Source organism: Tursiops truncatus, chromosome 4 (assembly GCF_011762595.2).
Source record: "Tursiops truncatus isolate mTurTru1 chromosome 4, mTurTru1.mat.Y, whole genome shotgun sequence".
Lineage (NCBI taxonomy): Eukaryota > Metazoa > Chordata > Mammalia > Artiodactyla > Delphinidae > Tursiops > Tursiops truncatus.
The window spans coordinates 19,436,362-19,459,979 of NC_047037.1; the positions used below are offsets into that span (position 1 = coordinate 19,436,362).

At 38.4% G+C, this 23,618-nt stretch overlaps 1 protein-coding gene across 2 annotated transcripts in view; it reads right to left on the reverse strand.

The window, feature by feature from the left end:
• Positions 1 to 865: 865 nt before the first annotated feature.
• The window catches only part of AGTR1 (angiotensin II receptor type 1), a 44,860-nt gene continuing 22,107 nt past the window's right edge, over positions 866 to 23,618 (reverse strand). Inside the window, exons 3-4 of one of the 2 annotated variants that reach the window (XM_019934126.3) lie at positions 16,974 to 17,119; positions 866 to 2,859 (exon numbers count right to left, since the gene is read on the reverse strand). In XM_019934126.3, the coding sequence (XP_019789685.1) occupies positions 1,734 to 2,813 (1,080 nt within the window). In that variant the 5' untranslated portion in view covers positions 2,814 to 2,859; positions 16,974 to 17,119 and the 3' untranslated portion in view covers positions 866 to 1,733. The remainder of the gene's footprint in view (positions 2,860 to 16,973; positions 17,120 to 23,618) is intronic. The other variant, XM_073803717.1, reaches the window with a different exon arrangement.

Here is a 23,618-nt window from a genome sequence, read left to right on the forward strand (position 1 = left end):
GTATATAGTTCATGCTGCTGAGGCTGTGGTGAGATGTCATACATAGTTGGTAGTATTGTAAATTGTTACGTTTTCTGGAAAATATTTGGCAATACGTATTAAGAATATTAAAAACATTCATATCTGTATATGCACTTGTACCACTTCTAGGAGTGTATCATGAGGGATTTATCAGATTCATGCACTTGAATATTCATGTACAATGCAATTTATGATACTGAAAAATCAGAAAAAAGCTAAATGTTCCAATTTGAATATTAGCTAACTGTATCATGATGTGTCTGTATTTTGTAATGTTATACAATTATTAAAATGTTTAGAAAAACATTTAATGGAGTAGCAAACTACTGTGCTATGACATTAAGTGAAAAATGTGTATACAAAATACTACGTACTTTATGACTCCAGTATCATGATTTATACATGTACATGTGTATAATTAGTAAGACAAAAGTAGAACATTGCACCTAAGTGTTAAAAATGGTAATTTTTGAGCAGGAGAACTAAATATGACATTTTTTTTAACTGCTTTCCTGTATTTCTTACAATAATCATGTATGTGAATAGAAAAATCCTATTATTAAAAAATTCTGTGTAAAATAATACATTATTTTAGTGTTAAAAGGAATGAGTTTTTTCTTTGTTGCATGAAAAACTTTGGAAAATTCAACATGGTGTATTTACTCCGTGTTGTGCAGTGGAATAAAGTGTGTTCTTTATCTTTTCATGGCAGGATATAAAATCTAAAACCAACAGTGTTAACCTATCAGTTGTATCAAAATTTAAATAGAAATATGTTTGTACTTATTCACAGTTGTTTTAAAAATAAATCAGCATCTATTTTAAGTAATGAAGATTAAATACATTACAGTAACATTATTTTAATGTGAATATAACTTTGCCAGATTTTAATAAAATAACAACAGTTTAGAGATACACATATATGGGTAGAATATATACTTTTTAAAATAGTAAGGCATATTTTATGATATATAATCTTTTTACCACAAAATACATATGCTTCTCAGATACGAAATAAAACTAATATGACTAGGAAGACACTACTACCTGGGACCAGAATAACACCTTTACAAGTAGTTTAATTTTTATACATGACTTTAGTAACATCATTATACAAATAAGCCATTTAGCAGGCATGTTTTGGCAGTGTGAATCTATAAGACACTGGTTGAATTTCACATAAACTTCTGCAACCTGACAACTACTGCTTAGCAAGTCTTTGTATAAAGTGTGCAGTAGCAGGTACAAGTGGGCCCCAGTTGCTAATAGGTAAATAGGCACAAAAGCTTTGCTGCCCTTTGGAAGTTGGGCAGAGCAATCTTGAGCTCTGATCTCCTGTTGCTCCTCTCAAGTTTTAACATATTCTAAGTACCTTTATGTGGAAATCAAAAATAACGGAACAAGAGCAGACTGGGGAGATGGCATTTCTACCAGTAAAATTTTCCAAATCAACACACTCATCCAGTTTCCGACATCATTCTTTGAGTGGACATCGTCTATCTGATGCAAAATGTGGCTTTGCTTTGTTTAGTTGCAAAGGGAGAGGGAAGCTTTTGTTCAGCTTTTGTTTAGAAAAGTCAGTTCAGTACACATAATCGACTTTCTTAATTCTGAAAAGTAGCTCATGCTCATTTGGTAGTGAAGTGTTGTAGAGGAATGTTTCTCTTGCTCCATCTTCAACAAGATGACTTCACAGACAGGTTTCAAGTGTGTCACTCAACCTCCATACACGGGACAGGCTTCTTGGTAGATGAGCTTCCATTTTCTGAGGGGCGGTAGGAAAGTGTGCTCATTTTTGTGGACAGGGTTGAGTGGGATTTGGCCTTTGGGGGAATGTATTTCAGAAGCTGGAGAAAATGTTTTTTAAATTTTTTCCCCAGAAAGCCATAAAAGAGAGGATTCAGGCAATTGTTAAAATAAGCTAAGCAAATAGTGATGGGCATGGCGGTGTCGACAATATCTGAAATTTTACAGTCATGTATGATGCCCAACTGAATCAGTACATCCAGAAAAGTGAATATTTGGTGGGGAACCCAGGAAAAGAAAAAGAAAAGCACAATTGCCATAATTATCTTGAAAATATCATCTTTTCTTGGTTTGTTCTTCTGAATTTCATAAGCCTTCTTTAGGGTCTTCCAAATAAGAGTATAACTTGTAAGAATGATCAGAAAAGGAAACAAGAAACCCAGTATATTCTTGGTTAGGCCCAGTCCTACGGGGAGGGTTGAATTTTGGGATTCGTAATGGAAAGCACAAACCGTGATATTGATATTCTCGATGAAAAATACATTGCGGTGGATTATAGTTGGCAAACTGGCCAAGCCAGCCAGCAGCCAAATAATGATGCAGGTGACTTTGGCCACAAGCATTGTGCGCCGAAGGCGGGACTTCATTGGGTGCACGATAGCCAGGTAGCGATCAATGCTTAGACATGTGAGTAGAAACACACTGGCATAGAGGTTGAAGCTGACGCTGGCTGAAGCGATCTTACATAGGTAATTGCCAAAGGGCCAGTGGTATTCCATAGCAGTGTAGACAGCCCATAGTGGCAAAGTCAGTAAAAAGCATAAGTCAGCCAGTGCTAAATTCAAAAGAAAAACACTGGCCACAGTCTTCAGTTTCATGTAAAAGTAAATGACAATCACCACCAAGCTGTTTCCAAATATTCCCACCACAAAGATAATACTATATAAAGTGGGGATCATGACAAATATGTAATTGTGCCTTCCAGCTTTGGGACAGTCCTCTTGGATTCTTTTAATACCATATTCGGTGGAAGAGTTGAGGATCATTTTGATATCCTGGGTTAGCTGGTCTCAGACAGTATGCCAAATGCACCTAGAAAAAATACAAATGAAAAGGTAAAAGATTTTTAACTTCCAGTTGTAAATGAATAGTTTTATTTCTCAATCATTAATCAATCATTAATACAGTAACTCAACTTTAGTTTTTAGGAAAAAAAATTAGATCATATTTTCTGGAGAAAAGCTGATAAAACCTAAGATTGCACATTTAAATTAAGTTTTGGAACATATTGCTTTTCTAGGAAATGATAAAGATCCTTCAGACAAGTAGATGTGGGGTCCTATGTGAATACTTATCTAGGTCCTTTGCCTTTTTTCTAGGAGGAAATCCTAGCTTCCAAATTGATTAGAAAAACATAATCTAAATTTCAGAAAATACTACTGAATTAAATTAGTTATTCAGAAAGACTTGAGTTTTTCCTGAGGCTAATTAATTTGTCTTTAACCTCAGAAATGTGACACATCCATATCTTATTCTTTGAACCATTTCTTTCATATCACAATCTTAGGTAAAAAAATTATTAGCATCCTCCCTTAAGTGGTCTGAATAGCTGCCTCTAGGTTCTGAGGAATTGATTTAAGAGGGGATAAAAGGGAGGGCTCAAGGCTTTGGGGAACAGCATTCTTTCTATGGTTTTCCATGTCACTACAGGCAGTTACCACTTATTCTTTAACTTCCACCCCAGTCTAGCAAAAGGGCCTGAATCTCCTAACTTTTGTGCCCACAGTCCATTTCTGGAGTTAACTCTGAGGTTAACCGGTTGTCTAACAAGGATGTCAAATAAATAGATTAGGTCAGGATTATCAATAAAACATGTGTTTTGGGGGGGCTCAAGATAGCAGCAGTTCTTTAGGATTTTAGGAAGAATCAGATGCTCAGGAATGAGCTCCACAGAGACTTTTGCAAATATTGGCTCCAATATTTTACATAATCAACAATCAAGCCATTCATTTATGTGATTTAGAAAAGCATCATATTCTGCCCTAGACAAGAGTCTAACAAAAAACCCTTGGAAGGGAAGCTGAAGATGCTGTGAGGATAACATGGCAGGGTGTGGCACAGGCAGGCTCCGAGGTGAAGGCCAGCCCTAGGCACAGGCGAGGCTGGCCAGGCAGGGTAGTGGTGTTGGGTAAAGACCCTATTGCTCCTCCAGGAGTGGGTCCCTAATGAGCATGGGCGTGCTTTCCACTTGTAGCAGATGATCCTGGGTAAGGAGAGGAGCAGGAATAAGACATGAATAGTCTGCCCAGGATAGCTGCACTTGGCATCCAGGAGAGCTGGATGAACTCGCGCACTTAAGGTGGTGTCCATCTTGGTGCAAAGTGGTGCTATGAAAAGGATGAGTCTCAAGTAGCCAGATTTTAAGAGGTAACACTGGGAAAGAGAGGTTCTTAAGCGGCCTCTTTGCCTCCCCCAAGGAGGCAGTTATTCTCCCTACCCAAGTTTTTGGCTCTATGCCCTCGCCTTGTACTCAAGACTATATAATCTAAATCCCTTTCTTCTCTTTCCATTCATGGGGGCATCAGCATCCGCCAACAGGCAGATGTCACATCATCTGTGGAGCCTTCCTGACTTGTCTGGACAACTGGCTGTTCCATTTCTTGTGCTGCTCTGGCACTCTCGATGTAGGTTTTGACCTATATATTACAATGGTATGTTGACATATCTGTCTTCTCCACTGGTTTGTCCGTGGCTTGAGGGTAAGGCCTGTTCGAAGCATCTTGTTCATTAGTATAGGCCCTGACACCTTCCTGGAAGCAGATGATAAATGTCTGGTAAATAAGAGAGCAAGTGGACAAATTGAATGAGTGAATATTATATAACTTAAAGCTACAAGTAGAGAGTATTGAGACTAATTTCTAGGGGCTAATGAAATCAATTTACATTCTGACAGAAAATCTGACAGAAAATACTCAGTGTCAACCTGGGCTTCACCTTGGATAACAAGCCAAAACCCAAACCCAAATCTAATCCCGAACCAAACCCAACCAAACTGACCAAAAAAAAACCTTGGCACTTTTAGAAATCTGTAGTTTACAAAACAGAAGAAGATAAAAATAAGGAATTACTTAGTAGAAACTAGGGCTAGGCTCTCAGGAAGGTTTGACCTACTTCTTCCTTACCCAAAAGGATTTCTCTACACTTTCCTGATTTTTTCAGTTTTTAAAAAAGTCATAATTACTGAAATCATGCCAATTTAAAAGTATAAATTCATTTAGGTAAACAAATATTCTCTATTAAAAATTAAATGCTTCTTAAAAAGCCTATGAGCTAGCAGTCATTTATACCTTAAAGTGGATTAATTTACTTATTTGCTCTCCTTCTAACATCTAGTTGTGATAAGTTGGATTTTGCCTAGGAAAAAATTGGAAATGTCAAGGTTAAAGAATCTCAAAGATTAAAAGTAGCCTGGGTTGAACTGAAAATAGGGCAGAGTTAAATATTTGTTTCAGTTTGGGCATAAGGGCACTAAATGTTAGGAAGGAATAAACCGGATCCATTAGGATTCCTTGGGTGCCCTGAGCTTGGGTGCACAAGAGTAGGGAGGAAACTCTCTTTCCTCTCTTGACCTCACTTTGAGGGCACACAACTCTTGCTGGTCCCATTTTTTGTCTAGAGGGGGTAGAACTTTATTGACTAGGCTGGAACTATAACCATCATTTATAAAAGAATTTCAGTGGAAAAATTTGCATTTGAAAGGACCAATTTATAAACATGGTTTTGGACTCCAGTTCCTTCACATTCTGAGGTCAGCCTTTTCTTAAGTTTCCATCGATCCATATTGACTAATATTTAAAATGTAAAAGGTTGCTCTGAACACCTAGGGAAACATCCCTGGAAGTTTGAATGAGGTATATATTATTTTAATGAGTATATTATTTGAGAAACTCTGGGCATAGCGTTGAATATACTAACTGGAAGGACATTTTATATAAATGTTTCTATAAATAATGACCAAAACTGTCTATCTAGTAAGGCGTCGGGGAGAGGAATTTCAGGGAATGAAAATAGCAGGAGCAAGTACAAGAAAGCAGAAATGCAAATAGTGTATTCAGCAGGCAGTCATCCATTCGTTCCATATTCACTAAACACCTACTATGTGCTGGGGTCAGGGATGCAAAGTGAATAAAGTCACAGTCCTTCTCCTGCTTTGGATGATTTGAGTCTAGCTGGGGGAACAGGAGCCTTAAAGCCAAAATTATCTCCACTGTGTTGAATACTATACCATACCAGAGGCATGTGGAATGTTCTGTATTTTTCACTGACCCAGCTTGATGGTGGGAATGTCCAGGAGTTATCAGGCACATTTCCCAGAGATGGCACTTGGACTTTGGAGGATGTATGGGAAACAGAGTGGTTAGAAGTTAAAGGCAACCACCTGGCCAGCTAAGGTGGAATAGAGATTTCGTTATTGCTTGAACTTTTCCCTCCTTATAAATGTCTGAAGCTTCATCTATGGGAAACTGCTCTTGTAAATTTACAGATATTGTACAACCTTCCAGGCAGGGGTGTGGGGTCTGAATGTGTACTGGATGGGAGGGTGACACAGGCCATGCTGGTAGGTAAGAAATATTGTTCTCTCAGTCTGCACTGTTGCCACTCATAGGCTTCCCTAGAGAAACCTGGTTCTTGAGAAAGAGAGAAAATGGAACGCTTATGATTGGAGTCACCTTAGATTGATGATAAACAAGTGGTAAAGAGTAGGGTGTTTTTCTCTTTGAAGCTTGAAAGTATGCTATTTTGGTGAGCAGCTGAAGGAGAGAGAGATGTGATCTCCTAGGACACCAAACTTTTGAGTCCCAGAAAGCAGCTACTTTTCTGTTTCATCCTGCTTCTTCTTCCAGTAGGGTTATAAGCAGGTAGGATACTGATTAGAAACACAGGAGGATCCACCTCTCTCTATTTCTGGGTCTCACTGTAGCTTTTACTCAGGCTCTGTGGTTTACATGAATTCCACAACATCATTTCCTCTTGAGGTAAACAAGATGGAATTTGGAGTCAAAATGCTTGTAATGGAATCTTCCTTTACCACGTACAAATGTGTGTGGCTCTGGATAAGTCACCCAATTTTTCTCTGAACATAAGCCTCAGTTTCCTCATCTGTAAGAAATGGGAGCAATGATTCTTACTGCACTTAATTATTGTAGTAATTAAATGCAATAACTTGAAAGTACTGGGCCTATCTTTCAAATAGTAAGTGTTTAATAAATGTGTTTTATTTGAATCTTTACTATTATTTTTTTGAATGCAAGGCAAGTGCTGACTCAGCCATGGATCAAAAAAGCATGAGAGATTTAAAAAAAAGGTTTATCATTGGTAAGCTTTTGCCATTAAAAGGCTAAAAATACCAAGCTGTTTTTCTTTCAAAGTATGAGTAAAAAATAATCTTAAGCAGATGAATAAATATGCCGTGAGTCAGGTGGGAACTTTCAGTCTGCTACAAACACAAGGTTGGTTCACGGTGGCCACACCACATTTATCTACTGCTTGCTTTAGTAGGAGTTACCTTTCATTCCGTGACAGCTTCCCTGGTTCTTAAAAACGAACCTAAGAAAGAAGATTTTCTTTTTTCTTTCTTTTTTAATTCTAAGAATATTTCCCCAAGACTTTTGATTAGAATATTAATACCTCCTTAAGCTTTTAGGCAAGCCAAAACCAATCTAATTAAATTGTTCATTACAAGCTCCTTTTTTAATGAGTTTGCAATCTGAAGAAAAAAAAAATACCCCGAAGTTTCCTATGATAATAGAGAACTAAACAACCAAATAATTATATTTTAGGATAATCTATCAAAGTATCTTTCTTTTTTAAAAAATTCTCTTTAATTTTATTATCTCCTTTTATTTATTTTTAAAAATATTTATTTATTTGGTTGCACTGGGTCTTAGTTGCAGCAGGCGGGCTCCTTAGTTGTGCTCTGGGGCTCCTTAGTTGTGGCATGTGAACTCTCAGTTGCGGCATGCACGTGGGATCTAGTTCCCTGCCCAGGGATCGAACCCAGGCCCCCTGCATTGGGAGCATGAAGTCTTAACCACTGTGCCCCAAAATATCTTTCTTAAATATCAAAAAGAGTAGGCCAGTGTTTGTTATTTGCCTGTAGTGCTGGACAGCTCAATACACCATCCTGTTCAAAAGGCATTCTCTTTATTGCTCCTATCTTATAATTCAGACATTAGAAAGCAACTGTTTCTGCTCCTGTGTGTTCTTCCCCTAGTAATGAATGAGGCATTCTACAGGGAACAACTGTTAGTATCCATTTGTGAATTCACTGAATCATAGAAGTTGGCATTCAAATTTTTAGGGTTTCTACTTGTTTCTTTTTCAAATCCACTTGTTCTTATTTCTTAACCTTCTGTTCTTATTTTATGGGTCTATTTCTACCCTTATCTCCTTAACCGTTCTGAACATCTGTGTGTGAAAAGCCCCTATCCAATTGCTTTACTATTTGTAGTTCTTCAGGTATAAATACTATTTGTTTCATCTATAGATGCTGTTACTTGGCATTTGCCTTCATTTTAGGTTTCATAATCTTTGCGAGTTAATCTCTAGTAGGAATTAACTTCTTTAGTAGGCCTGAGTGGATGGCAGTGGTGGTAAAATTTCTGCTTGGGCATACAACACTCACTTGATCTGGAAAAGTTTTAATGCCAATTCTCAGCCTAGTTTCCAACCCCTTACTTTGCAGATACTGCAGATTAGGCCCTCTACCCATTCTCAAATTTTTGCCCGTCTACAGAAGTTATTTTAGCCTTTGGTCACAATGGGAAGTAATTTTCCAGTCCTGGCTTTAACCAGGAAACCCAGTGTCCGTGGCCTTCAGTACATGAGCTTAATGGCCTTTACTTCCATTCTGGTAAAGTCATTAGAACTCTATCTCAGCTGTGTATCTGGTGTTGGTTCTTCTCTGGCCCCTGTGGTCTCAATTCTTATATGGAGCTGTAATGGGAATTTTATGTATTTAGAGAAAAAAGGTAATATCCATGATTGCTTAATCCATTATCTTCATCTTGACTGGAAGTTGCCCTACACATTATTTGGTGATAATGGTTAAGTTTCTTGGATCCAATAAGCTTTGAAGTATAGTCTTGTCCCTCTTCTTGCGCTCCCTGCCCCATCCTGACCTTTGATGAAGCATCCAGACCTTTCTGGGTGACACTTTCCTCCAGGCCCGTAATGCTGGCAGCCATGACGAAGGGAGCATGGCAAAGAGCCTGCATCATAAGGCAGGTGACCAGAATTACTCTCAAGTCAGATCCACAGGAGAATGCAGTGCTTTTGGTCAGCAATTCCCGCCTAACTTCTCTACGTTAAGTACTTTTCTTGGAGATGATTTTGTTTGCCTCTGCAATTCCCAGATTAATCTTTCTCTTAACACAAAAGATATTTTATTAAAATTATTAATGCCATACTAATTACATACTTAAGATTCAATCTCTTCAAACTTAATGAATGCAAGTGTGGTATGTCTACGTGGTAAGTAGTGGTGTCTGGCCCTCTTCCTAAGTCAATGTCATCCACCGTGGCCTGCCCTCACAAGAAATGAAAACAGCGCAAGCTACTTTTTTATTTCTGCTCATACCATATGTAACCAACTGTAGTGACGGTGGTTAAATATTCTGTCATTCTCAACCAGTCCTCCCCTTTGCTTTGTCCAAAACAGCCCAAGAACCTAAAGAACTCAGCTTTAAGAAAGGAAATTCAGAAATTCCTTCCAAGTCAGGGTATAAATTTCAAGGAAAGTAAAATATTAATCCTAAATTTTTGCTTCTTGGAAATTATTCAGTACTTTAATATCTAATAATATAACACTAAACTACAATTAAATTTCTCTCCACTCGAGAAGCTCCAATTTATCATAGATTATAGTTTAAACAAGTCAGTTGTGATGAATATCCCAAGCTCGCCAAACAACTCTCTTCATTCCTATGCTATTTCCTCCCACTCATGGCTATCCTAAACTCTTGGCTATTTCTGTAGTATGATTTTTTTTTAAATTTCAGAAAGGAAAGATAGGGATGAAAGATATGTGATTAAGTCTAACCAGGTGCTTAATAATCTTCCTTTGACGCACTGGTGTTAGTAGAAAATATTCTTTTTATGTTAAATATAGAAGGCAATGGAAGGTTCTTCAGTGAGTTTAGAAAGAGTAGTGTTCCAGAGACTAGGAGAAAAGGAAAATAACATCTAACTTGGAAGAAAGCTTGTACATACATGAACCCCTGTCCTTTACTACTTCCAACTTCCTCAAATTTATGGACTCATAGAATCTCCCTGAGGGAATCATAACCACATTTCGAAAGATCAGTATCTTGGCCATCAAGGTGGAGGAAACCTCATTTTTTTTTTTTTTTTTTTTTTTTTGCGGTACGCGGGCCTCCCACTGTTGTGGCCTCTCCCGTTGCGGAGCACAGGCTCCAGACACGCAGGCTCAGCGGCCATGGCTCACGGGTCCAGCCGCTCCGCGGCATGTGGGATCTTCCCGGACTGGGGCACGAACCCGTGTCCCCTGCATTGGCAGGCAGACTCTCAACCACTGCGCCACCAGGGAAGCCCCCTCATTTTAAATATATGGCTTTCGGAGACTGTTTACAAGCTTTTCTTTTTCTAAAGATGAAAAACGCAGCTCCTAGGTGGGCATTTCAGTCAACAACAGCTGCTTTATCCAACTTGTGAACAAAAGCTCAGATTTCATCTGTGAAGCCACTCCACATTTGCCTCTTTGAGACTTTAAATCGGGAGCAGACACTGCTTATTTCTTTTCAAATTCCACTTTAAGAGGTATGAGAAAAGTTATTGGGAAGGAAAGGATGCACTAATTAATTTATACCCTTAAGAAATGATGATAATAGTATAGAATTATGTATTCTGAGTTTTATGTTAGAGGTTATGGCATATAACCATATATGGTATATGACATGGCAATTCATTTCAGATTAAAGTTTTTACTGTTATGCAAATCAGATAACCATAAATTTTAAATGAAGCTAGAAGGATTAAATATTCAGTATATTGTACATGTTTCCCCAAATTACCCAGTGTCCTAATTGAAGCAGAAATATTCTTTGGATGATAGTCTACAAATTGGTCCTGCACAATGTGTAAGGAGACTTGGGTTCTAATTTTGGCTTTCCCACTCACTAGCAAGGTGACCTTGAACCAGTCACTTAGCTTCTCTAGGTTTCTGTATCGTCGGGGAGCTGGTACATGCTTCAGAAAGTCTCCTGAAACACTGAAATTTCATAATCTCTCTTCTGAATAGGTATACATCTTTTGTATACAATCTACAAAAGATATATATTAGGTAGGTATACAAAAGGTATACAATAATGGCTCGACAAGTAGAAATTACCCAATAAATCATTAAATCAGCCAGCTGTTTGTTTGTCTATTGATACAGATATTATTAGTATCACAATGAGTTAATAACATTCTGTAATTAAATATAAAAACTCTTTTTTATTTAAAATGAAATGAAAAGAATTTTACCTTTTACTGAAGATGAATAAAGAAACTCTACTTAAGCTCATTATGTTATAGTGACAGTGCGTTCCCCCCCCACCCCATTTTTTAGATTAACTATTAACCCAAAGAAATGTTTCCCCAGCAGAGCATTTGGATAGCTGGTTGTGACTCCAGGTTGATGAGGTCAAGATTATAGGTTTGGACGCCATCTAGACTAGCTGTTTTCACTCCATTTATGGTCAAAGACTATGAGCCTCTCAGACATCCCTTGTGTTATTCACTGGCAATTCCAGGTGAAAGGGTAAAGACAGATTGATTCATGGCTGCAAGTCAAAATTAAAAGTATGCCCTGCAGTTAGGGAGTCAAGATTATATCATCCTATGAAAAAGGTGGCACAATATGTTATTGTTAAAATAACTTATTCAAAATGAACCTATTCTCAGATTCTCTGTGGGGAAAATACAACTTTTTAAAGTTTAGCATATACTCAGAGTGGTTCAGTTGCCCAGATAAAACATAGAGGTGAGGGCAGAGGAACCTCACAGTAATATACTATTTAGAATAATACTTCAAAGTATTATATTGTCAGTGTTTTGATGAGCTAAATGGACTTTTGTGCCAAGAAAATGAATTCTGTAAGGGTTATGTCCATTTGATTTTTATCACAGAGTTACATTTTTTTTCAAATACAGTTTTGTATACTACTTTTAATTTTACTTTTTACATTAAAATGTCATAAAAATGGAGAGAGATTAGAATGGTTTGACAGAGAAAGCACTGGAATAGAGTCCTGTCCAATGGCTTGTTTTGTCACTAAAATCATACATAGGTAACTTAATCTCTTACTTTGTTATCCCTTAAATATTACAAAGTATTTGGAATGGGAATACCAATACCTGTTCTCACCTCTATTTCATAGATTGTTAAAGTTAAAAAGTGAGGTCTTTGGAAGGTATGGAGACACTTTGAAAATATAAGCTTTCTATAATGCAAGGCTAAATGAAATGAACTTCATGAAAGAAAACTCAGAACTTCAAAAGATTAATGGAATTTTTTCATTCAGAAATTCAGCAGAAATATTTTTGATTATTGTAATCTAATGCTTTTGCTTCAAGAATTGTAACAAGGTACTTGATTAATGCTGAAAGGTAAAATGATAAGATATTGTATAGCTTCTACATTTACGTTGTAGCAGCAAATGTTTGTGTACAACGTGGGACCCTCAGGCTAAATCTGATTGACAGATATATTTTCTTTGGCCCTCGAAGTGCTTATAGCTTTTGGGATTTGAATACTCTGTGGTTCACTAATCCCCACCATTCTCTATTTTCTGATTCTTTAGGTCAGTGCTGTTCAAAAGAAATACAATGTGAGCCACATATGTAATTAAACATTTTCTAGTAGCCACATTAAAAAATAAAAAGGAACAGGTGACATTAATTTTGGTAATATATTTTATTTAACCCAATATACCCAAAATATTGTCATTTCAACATGTAATCAATATAACAATTATTGAGATAGTTTCCTTTTTTTTTTTTTTTTTTGTACCAAGTCTTCAAAAGCCAGAGTATAGTTTGTTTCCAGCACATCTTAGTTGAAACTGGCCACACTTCGAGTGCTCACTCACCACTTGGGGCAGGCCACTGAACTGGACAGCACAGCACATGTGCTTCCCTCATGTAAGTCACCTACCTAGCCCTTCTAGCAATGGTCCTGAAAATGTGGTCCCTGGAACAGCGGCGTCACCATCACCTGGGAATCCCTTGGGAATGCAAATCTTAGGCCTCACCACAGACCTACTGAATTAGAAACCCTGTGGGTGAGGTCCCACAAAATTTTAATGAGCCCTCCAGGTGATTCTGATGCATGCTAACATTTAAAAACCACTGCCCTACTGGCATCTTCATCTGTAACCCTTGCTTATGTGCTCTGTGCCTGTCATGACTCATAGGCAAAACTAAATACAACAAACAACAAAAGTGCCATCAGCTGAAATGTTTTCATTTGGCCCCTTTGAGGCATTAAAACCTGAAGAAATAGGACAAATTCCTAAATGCAGCTTGAGAATTACACATTGAACTGTGTATTTCAGGATTGGAGTAGCTAAGGGGAGCCGAACAGGAGTCATCTAGTCAAATAACCCTTGCACCTACTCCTAGATGTCTGGAATTTCTTTAACTGGGGTGGGGTGGATGATACCCACATCTATACCCCCATTAGAACCAAGATCTACCTGCAGGAGAAGACATGCTGACTCAGGTGAGAGCCAGAGTTAAGGCCGTGGAAGAGCGTGGTGCTGGGAACCAAAGACCTGAATCAAGTACACGATTTACCTCTTACGAGCTATGAAGTTTTTAGCTTTTCACCAAACCTACGACTCATCTTATTCATCTGGAAAATAATGATAATGAAGTTCATGATAATGATGAAGTGAAAAAATATCTGTCCAGTCTGGCTCACAATACCATTGTGAACATCAAATGAGATCATGTATGTAGAGATGCTATGAGATCCTGTAGCTTTAAGACTTTTGTTAGTATTATTAAAATCCACTGTGGTATAAATGACCAATTTTTCCCTTGCAAGCAAATATGGATAAGAAGGATTGGAAAACTGCATGTGATTCTGGAAGGAGAAGAAGCTAAAGGACCAGAAAGGGGTGGAAAGGCTCAGAGAGGGGCTTGAAGGCACTGCTAATGAGCTTCTTGACCAGTTTTTCCAGCTCTAATCATGTTCTTGAATACCTATATAATTTTAAAATATAAATTACAGTGATACTACACCACTGATTTTAATAAAAAAAAGTTTAGACCATTCTATCTCCCATTATTTACCTCTCCATTCATTTCTATGTGGGGCTACTTGTGTTCTCTAATTAATCACCCTGTGATAAGAGGCACGGATGCTGGGCCAATAAAAGGTAAACAACACTTTGCCAACTGAAAAATACGATGAGATACCGGTGACTGCTGCTTCCTGTGAAAACTTCATTAGCAATAAATGAGTTACCAGATGTCACCTATCAGATTTGAAATTAAAATATATTCCCAGTATTTGTGTGCAGTCTGAGCAGGACCAAAAAATGAACTGTTTCCAAGAGAACTGCATAAGATAATGCACCTCTTTGCCTTCGATTGTTTGTTTCTCCTCTAAACGTAGAATAAATGCATCCCTTGGTTTGTACAGGGGAAATATAGCATTTCTGCATACAAGGTTATGCAGTGAAGTGGCACATTACTCATACAGCAGCAGCTCTTTAAGGACAAGGTGAATGTTTTCAAACATTCTGTACCACACCAAGACCACCATCTCCTCTTGTTTTTAACTTTGCCGTAGCAATTTCTGTCTTTTGTCACCTTCACTTTCAGCAAGCAATTTCTGCTTTTATTACCAACAATAAAACTGTTCAACTCAGCAACTGTCAGCGTTGACTCCATTTTTTCCCCCGTTAGTGCTTCCTTTTTATCATGAGATATGAAACCTCTCCTCTTGTTCTTCTGGCTGGCTAAGCCGACTGCGTTCTGGTCCTCAAAGTCACAAGCCTCTGATCGGAAAGCAACTGTGGTTAAGGAGGAAATCCCACAGTAGGATATCGGACAGCACACTTTCACTTGAGCCAGCAGAAATTTCAAATGATAAGCCAGTGTGGTAGAAATATCTAACACTCTCTAGTTTTTATAAACAAGTTTTTTGGCAGAAGAAGGCCCATGTTCCTTTGCAATTTCAAAATCTCCACGGTTTTTTGGTTCCAACTAAAGACCACAACTGTTCAAAACTGTTTATTTCTTTTCCTCCCTAGTTTATTTTTGTTCTTATCTCCTGTGAGATAGGTGAACCATAAATCAAATTAAGAGGGTGAACTTAATCACCCTCACTCCCAAGAAATATTTACACAGAATTTCTTTACACAAAGAAATTCCCCAAAGCACTTAAAAGCTTATTTCTGGGTCATTTACTACTCATCAGATGCTGGGGATGCAGGATCTACTGCCCTTTGACCTTCGCATCAAGGAAGCCAGAACATCTTTGAAATAATTAGCTACGTCAATGGGGAAAATGTCAGTTTAAACTTTTTAGCTGCACAACTTCAGCACAAAGTTACACACAAGTGTTCAAATAAACTTATTGTTTTATACTCTTCAGTGCTTCAGCTGGTATCTGATTCACATGGGGGACTTATAATAATAGTGGCTTAATATTAACAATAGGAACATTTATGATTAATTGAATGCTTACTATATGCCAAGTATTGTGCTAATTGCTTTCATCTCTGTAAGAGCCCTGTTATGAACTGAATTGTGTCCCCCCAACCCCAAATTCATACATTGAAGCCTAAATCCTCAATGTGACTATATTTGGAGATAGGGCCTTTAAAGAGGTAATTAAGGTTAAATGAGGTCACAGGGTTGGGGCCCTAATCCAGTAGGATTGGTGTCCTTATTAAAGGAAGACACACCAGGAATGTGCTTGCACAGAGGAAAAAAACATGTGAAGACAGTGAGAAGGTGGCTGTCTTCGAGTGAAAAAGAAAGGTCTCACCAGACACTAACCCTGCTGGCAACTTGATCTTGAACTTCTAGCCTCCAGAACTGGGAGAAAATAAATTTCTATTTTTATTTTGTTATGGCAGTCCTAGCAAACTAATACAAGACCTATGAGGGAAGGCACCATTATTCCCACTCTTCAGATGAGGAAACTGAGGCTTAGAGAGCAGGTCCTTACATTTCTAAAGTTTCGAGGTTCAGTTCTTTTTTTTTTTTTTTGTAAGGTCATCTCTATATACTCTGGTTAAGTGCTTCTCTATCAGGTAATTTTGCCCTCCAGGGACATTTTGCAATGTCTGGAGACATTTTTGGTTCTGATAACAGGGGGAAAGGGAGGAGGGAGTGTTACTAGCATCTAGTGGGTAGAGACCAAAGATACTGCTAATCATCTTACAAGGCACAGGATAGACCCCTGCAGCAAAGAATTATCTAGTCTAAGATGTCAGTGGTACTGATGTTGAGAAATCTTTCTGGTCTGGACTTTGTTTTTTCCCCTTTCAATTCTTGATGACGTGTAGTTCTTATCTTTCGTGGAATAAGTTAACTATACAGTCTGTTTTATTGGTGGTATTATATTCATATCTTCCCAGGGAAACTATAGATCCCTCAAAAGATAAAATTCCGTCAGGTAGCCTTTAAATGTTCAAGGTCATGCTGAATACTTAGTAGGGGCTCTAAAATTGTCAGTTGACTAAATATCTGTTGTGTCAGATCATTCTAGAAATTATCCTCTCTAAGTATTTTCCAGAATTCTAGGATTCTGTACAAGAACAATGGAAGAGAGAATTTGAGCTTAGATTCATTATAAGGGCTTCTAAGGATTTGATGGCTCTTATAGTAACTCCAAGGTTGCCTCTGGAGGAAGGCAGCCACCAGGTCCGGAAGTCAAAACCTGCCCTCTGGTGGCGTCACTGCCATAGGCAACTGCTGTGTCAATCTGAGTCATTAGTGTCTAAACTGACTGTACAATATTTGAATGTAAATTCACCTTTGCATTCACATTAGGCTTTTTTTCTCTGGCTTTTTTTCTCTACACATTGAATGTAGCCTGTCATCAAGGCTCTAATGAGAATTAAACCAAGTAGAGAAAAGTAAGAGAGGGATAAGCATACCTAGTTAGAGAGGGATAAACATACCTAGTTACAAATGATAATCTCTCCCAGTTGTCAACCAAAGAGTTTCAGTTACTTAGTTTGAGTCTCTGTTACTTGTGTCTTCTGCCCAGCTGCTTTACTGATCCATAAGGGCAATGAGTAGTTGTTTTTGTAGCCGAAGAACATTTCTGAAAAAAAAAAAAAGGGTTTCTAAAGGACCAATATTAATAGAGTTCTATGACCAAAATTTTAATTGTTTATTGGTTCCTGTGGTATTTTTCCCTACAAATTTCTTACTGACTAGTTCTAGAAGAAAAGCACCATTGTGTTTGAAATACCAGCTAAATCTGAGGAAATTATACTTCCCCGAAACCATTGAGGACTCTGTTCTCTCACTAGGAAAACACTGCTGTACTTCTTATCACAGAATGCAGCCTTTTCTGTATACTGATGCCAAATGGGTAACATTTTAGTGGGACATTTGAAGTTGTGATATGCAACTCCATGGGAGACAAACAAGGTCATTCAGAAGGTCTTTTCATTGAGAACATCAGAGCTTTCAGAAGACTCAGGCAGCCTTTCCTGGATAATTGGGATAAAACTGAAATAAAGAAAAAGCCCATAAGGTTCAAAAATAAGCAATCAGATGGAAACACTCAGAATTAGGAAGTTAAAAGATATGGTAAATGCTGATGCTGAATCTTAATATATAAAACCAATAATGGTAAGTAAAAAAGCAACATAATTTAAGAAGTTGAAGAGTAGAAATCAGTTGATTGCAGGGTTTAACAGAGGGGAAAAAAAGACTGAGAACAAACAGTAGTCTGGAACTGGGGGGTGGAGGACTTGGTGGCTTTTTCTTTGCCATTCTAGAAATTGAGACCTTAGGCAAATCATTAAACCTTCATTGGACCTTGCTCTGACCAATGGGAATGAGATGATAAAGCCTCGACCTCGCCCTTGTAAGAATGTTGTAAGATTCTGTGTTTAAAATAATTTCCTCAAAAGATAATTTATTATACTCATTCAGTGTGAACAGACTATATACCATAAAACAAGTTTAATATATGGCTGAAGTGGAAAGCTGATCTATATATCAAGAGGTATATATTCAGTACTTAGAATTTTAAAAGGGAACATTAATTTAATTAACGTTAGCAGAGTCTGGTGGCTGGCAGGCATCATGGGAAACAAACCGTAAGCTTTGCAGTCACAAAGGTAAGATCCTGGCTCAACCTCTGACTAACCTTGTAACTGGCTAATTTACTCATCCTCATTGAGCCTTAGTGTCCTCATCTTTTAAAACAGGATAAAAACTTGCTGTTAACATGAGGGTTAAATACAACATGGGGGAAAAAAGATTGCCATATATTAAACACTCAATAAATATCTATTTTTACTATCATTTTATATATTCTCAATATATATTCATATGTCCCCACCAAATACTAAGTGAATTACCCCATAAATTTATATATATGTATAAGTTGTCACATTATTACACATGGCTAAGAAACAGATTGGCATGATGTTAGAGCTCTGTCAATACAATACAGTATGGTGATACAATTTGTTGTTAATCCCATAAAGCAATGTAAAGGATCCAGGAAGGATCCATTTTTAAAAGAAGTGAAAGTATGAACACCTAAAGTGTAGATGATTTTAAGAGTACTTTAAGCTGGAGGGGGGAAAATACCATACTATAGACGTTTGGTTGATGAAGCATACTTAAACTAATTAAATGGCAAAAATTTCCTTCAAAGCGTAGGATTGAGAGAAAAAAATATCTTTGCCAAGAGCCCCACTAGTATTCATATGTCTCTTCCTTGAATTATCTGACTTAACATATGGTAATTGTTGTTTTTTAATATGACTTCATGAGATTCACTTTCTAATAATTATAAAACACTATTATTTCTGGTAATAACATTTTTTTTTTTTTTTGCGGTATGCGGGCCTCTCACTGTCGTGGCCTCTCCCGTTGTGGAGCACAGGCTCCGGACGCGCAGGCTCAGCAGCCATGGCTCACGGGTCCAGCCGCTCCGCGGCATGTGGGATCTTCCCAGACCGGGGCACGAACCCGTGTCCCCTGCATCGGCAGGTGGACTCCCAACCACTGTGCCACCAGGGAAGCCCCTGGTAATAACATTTTTGATATTACTTTATTACTATATAAAATAATGGAAAAACAAATTAGGCTAAATATTTTTGTACTCAGAATAGAGCAGGCAGATTTGTGCAGTTCATTAGAACTTTGTGAGAATAACATAGTATGCTAATAATTTTGGATATGAAGAGGTTCTGATACAGAGAAAATATGTCTAGGAATCAGTCTGTTTCAGTAGGCATTGTTATATGCATGCCAACGATCCGCTTAAAAGCCATTCTCTAGATAAATAACATGCTTCATGTTACATCAACAAATTAAGATGTTCTCTTTACAGAAAGTCATTCTGTAACTATGGACTTTCGATTTAGGTTTGGAGTGTAGTTTTGTCTCAGTGTAGATCAGGAAGTCACAGAAATTTCTGCTATAGAAGGAAATTTAGGGGTCATATTTATTGCTTTTCTTCTTGAGAGAAATACAGGAATATATATGTACGCCCTTAGAGACACCAGGGGAGGCAGAGACAAGATGGTGGACAGGAAGAACTTGAGCCCACCTCTTCTCACGAAAACACCAAGATCACAACAAACTGCTGAACAACCATTGACAAAAAAGACTGGAACCTACCAAAAAAGATATTCTACATCCAAAGACAAAGAAGAAGCCACAACGAGACTGTAGGAGGGGCACATTCGCGATACAATCAAATTCCATACCCGCCGGGTGGGTGACCTACAAACCATATGTATGCCCTTTGTCCCTGTAAACATACACAATTACGATATTCTAAATGGGGTCTTGGTTGTCAGGCTACCCAAGCAAAGTCTGTTTTAACCTAGAATGTAGTTGAAATATTATTCTCTATAGTCTTTTGCTTTTATTGAGACAACTTGAGTCAGAGATTCATAACATTTTACTGCTGGAATGGGCCCTAGAAATTACATGCTTCAGGGTTCACATATTTAAATACTAATAGGGGCTGGGAGCAACAGAGATGGGTGAAGTGGGTATGGTGGTGGACCATGGTGGTGGACACTTCCCCTTTCTCAGAGGAGGTGGGGACGGGGATTCTTAATTGTGCCAGTCGTGATCAGGGGAAGATACAGGCTGATTTTTTAAGATAAGCTGGAAATTTCAAATTTTACATGGAGTATCCTATTTTGAAATATTTTCAACTAAAGCAAATGAGAAAAAATCAACACTGCGTGGAAGTAAACAGAACTCTTTTGCAGACCAAATTTGGTCCAAGGGCTGCCAATTTACAACTCAGGATCCAGGCCTAATTTTACAATTAAGAAAACAGACTTCGGGCTTCCCTAGTGGCACAGTGGTTGAGAGTCCACCTGCCGATGCAGGGGACATGGGCTTGTGCCCCGGTCCGAGCGGCTGGGCCCGTGAGCCATGGCCGCTGAGCCTGCGCGTCCGGAGCCTGTGCTCCGCAACGGGGGAGGCCACAACAATGAGAGGCCCGCATATCGCAAAAAAAAAAAAAAAAAAAAAAAAAAATAGAAAACAGACTTCAAGCCCCAGCAAGATGCTGCAAACCCCCATTCCAGTGTTTTTATAATACACTAAATACTTGAAGTGTGCTGTTGTTAGAAATCCCCCATTCCATTTCCACATTCAACAATAATCCATGACCAAGGAGTAGCAGGTAGTGGGAAAACAAAGAGATATGATGGGATGAGGTATTACCCACCCCTGCTCTCATGAGACTAGCCTGGTGCAGAGTCTGAGAACTGTCTCAGAATGGCAGCTGGTACTGCACCTCCCCGCTTCTTTGATCTTGCCAGCAACTTACCTTTCCTTTTTCCTTTTTATATTTTGGTAAAGAGACTGTTATGTTTTCTAGAGCTGTTGTTGCATTTCACTAAAGTGATGTCTCCACGCGGGTGAATACAGCACACAATCTGTGATATTTGGTTCTTGCACATTATTTTAACATCTATTCAAAAGGTATCATCTAGTGCCCCAAAGACGATCAGCAGTGAAAGGGCCTGATGCCATTTCATAGAGCCACAATGACCACGTGGCCCTGGTTATATAACTGGTGATGAGGTGAGATTTTAAAATATTTTCAGTAAGTGCTGAAAAATACTTATTCTTGAAAGCTTCATTGTCAAGTAAAGTGTTTCTAAAGTGAACTGTGATGCTCCAAGCATGAAATTATCTACATATTTGTGTTGCAAGGCTACGTTTGTGTTTTTGATACTTTTTTTCTAAATTCATTCACTGCAGGTTTAGGAACACACACAATACATAGAGAGAATATATCTGCTGTTAAGTGGGTACATTGACTGCGGGAATCACACAGGATTAATACTGGATGCATATGGAGCATGTCTGATGAACAGTAATATTTGGCTAGCATGTACATTTCTTGGAATTCTAGCCCTAATAAAACTTCCTAGACAAGTAAATTGATTTTTTTTTTTAGCTTGGTTGGAAAAATAGTTTAATTTTCATGAGCACATTTTGAATTCTGTAAAAGGACAACATGTACATTTTGGTTAATTGCCTCATTGGCTGGAAGAACACAGTTCATGGTTTTATACATAGTGCCTTGGATGGGAAGGGTGGGGAGCTTCAAAAGTATCAATACTAACTTCCATTTTAATTGTATTTTGGGTGAAGAGAACAAATTTCATGCTGTTTCAAACTATAGAGTTTTCATGTGAGATGGAAAATCAAGATGGAACATGGTGGTCTGATGATGTAAACTTTCTTATAATTCGGAAGGTGCCACGTTGAGGACTGCTAGTAGCTACTCTACTGAGGAGTCCATGCCAGAGAGGAATGTCAGTCCATGGACAGTGATGCCATCTGCTCCATGAGCCAGAGAAGGGCCTCGGGGGTGGGGGAGTCAGAGTGGGTTGGGAAAGGGCCCATGTGGAGCGCCTTCGGGAAGTCTGTTGTCTTCAGCTGCTAAACCCCTCTTGAAAGGAAGTATTCATCTGGGAATTTCAGTATTAAGCAGGTAGTAAGTATGAGGCCACTGGGATCACACTCATGATCCAGGGAAGAATATGGTGGGGGCAGTGGAAGGAACATGGTCATAGTGTCTGAAGTCTTGGTTTGAGTTTTCAGCTCCAGAAATTCTATTTCAGACATTTGAATATTGTCCATGTCTCTTCAATATGTTCAGACTTTCCCCTAGCTTCTTGAACATATGGAATTCTATCATCTGTGTCATTACTAGGTCTGTTTCTATTAATTGATTTTTTTTCTTTTTATGGATTTTATTTTCCTGCTTCTTTGCATGCCTGGTAATTTTTGAATGGATGCTAAGCACTGTGAACTTCACCTTGTTGGATATTGGATGTTTTTGTATTCCCATATAAAGTCTCCAGCTTTGTTCTGGGAAGCAGTTACATTACTTGCAAACAGTTGGATTCCTTCAGATCTGGCTTTTAAGCTTTGTTAGGTGGGGCCAGAGAAGCATTTAGTCTAATTTTTTCCTGTTCTTGAGGCAAAACCCTTGTGAACATGCTACCTGATGTCGCATGAATTATGAGTTTTACCCCTCAGGCTCGTGGGAACAACAACTATTTTCTGGCTCTGGATAATCTCTGTGGAGTGTGCCCTCTAATCCTTCTGGGTGATTACTCACTCACATGCACTGAAACACAGGGAGGACCTTTCAGATTTCCACGCTCTTTCTTTGTAAAGCTCTCTAGCGCCTGGCACTCTGTTCTGTGATCTCTAGCTCCTTGTGTCTCTGGACCCCAGCTCCGTCTCCACAGCTCAGGGACACCTGGGAGCTCCTTCTGGATTATCCTTTCTGAGCCCTGACTTGGAGCTTTCTCCAGGCAGTGATCTGGGGCTCACTTCATTTGTCTTTTCTCCCTCAGAGACTACTGTCCTTTGTTGCCTGGTGTCCACTGTCTTGAAAATCATTGTTTCTCATATATATATATTCATATATATATTCATATATATTCATATATATATAATATTTTAGTAGTTGTTTTTGGCGAGACAGTAAATCTCTATATTCATATATATATAATATTTTAGTAGTTGTTTTTGGCGAGACAGTAAATCTCTCTCACTCCATCTTGCCTGGAAGTAGAAGTCTCTGGGTTTGAGTTTGACCTACATCTTGTGTGCTATTTAATTTTGGAAGAATTACTTAGCTTCCTCCTCTTCTTTGTCTATTTATGAAATAGGGATAATAATTTAATGATTAGGCAATGGGGTCATATAGAACATGTTATAGTCTATAAGATTAGGCAAAGGAGGGACTTTCTTGGTGGTCCAGTGGCTAAGACTCTGCACTCCCAATGCAGGGGACCTGGGCTCTATCCCTGTTCAGGGAACTAGATCCCACATGCTGCAGCTAAGAGTTCACATGCGGCAACTAAAGATCCCATATGCCACAATGAAGATCCCGTGTGCTGCAACTAAGACCCAGAGCAGCCAAATAAATAGATAAATATTAAAAAAAAAATTAGGCAAAGGAGCAGCCATACGTTGAGAGTGGACTTTAAAAAAAGACCTGCATGGGGTGCACCTCTTTCTCCCTCGCAGAAATCACCTGAGCTCTTTTCTCTTGCCCAAAAGGGATACTTGCCTTATTT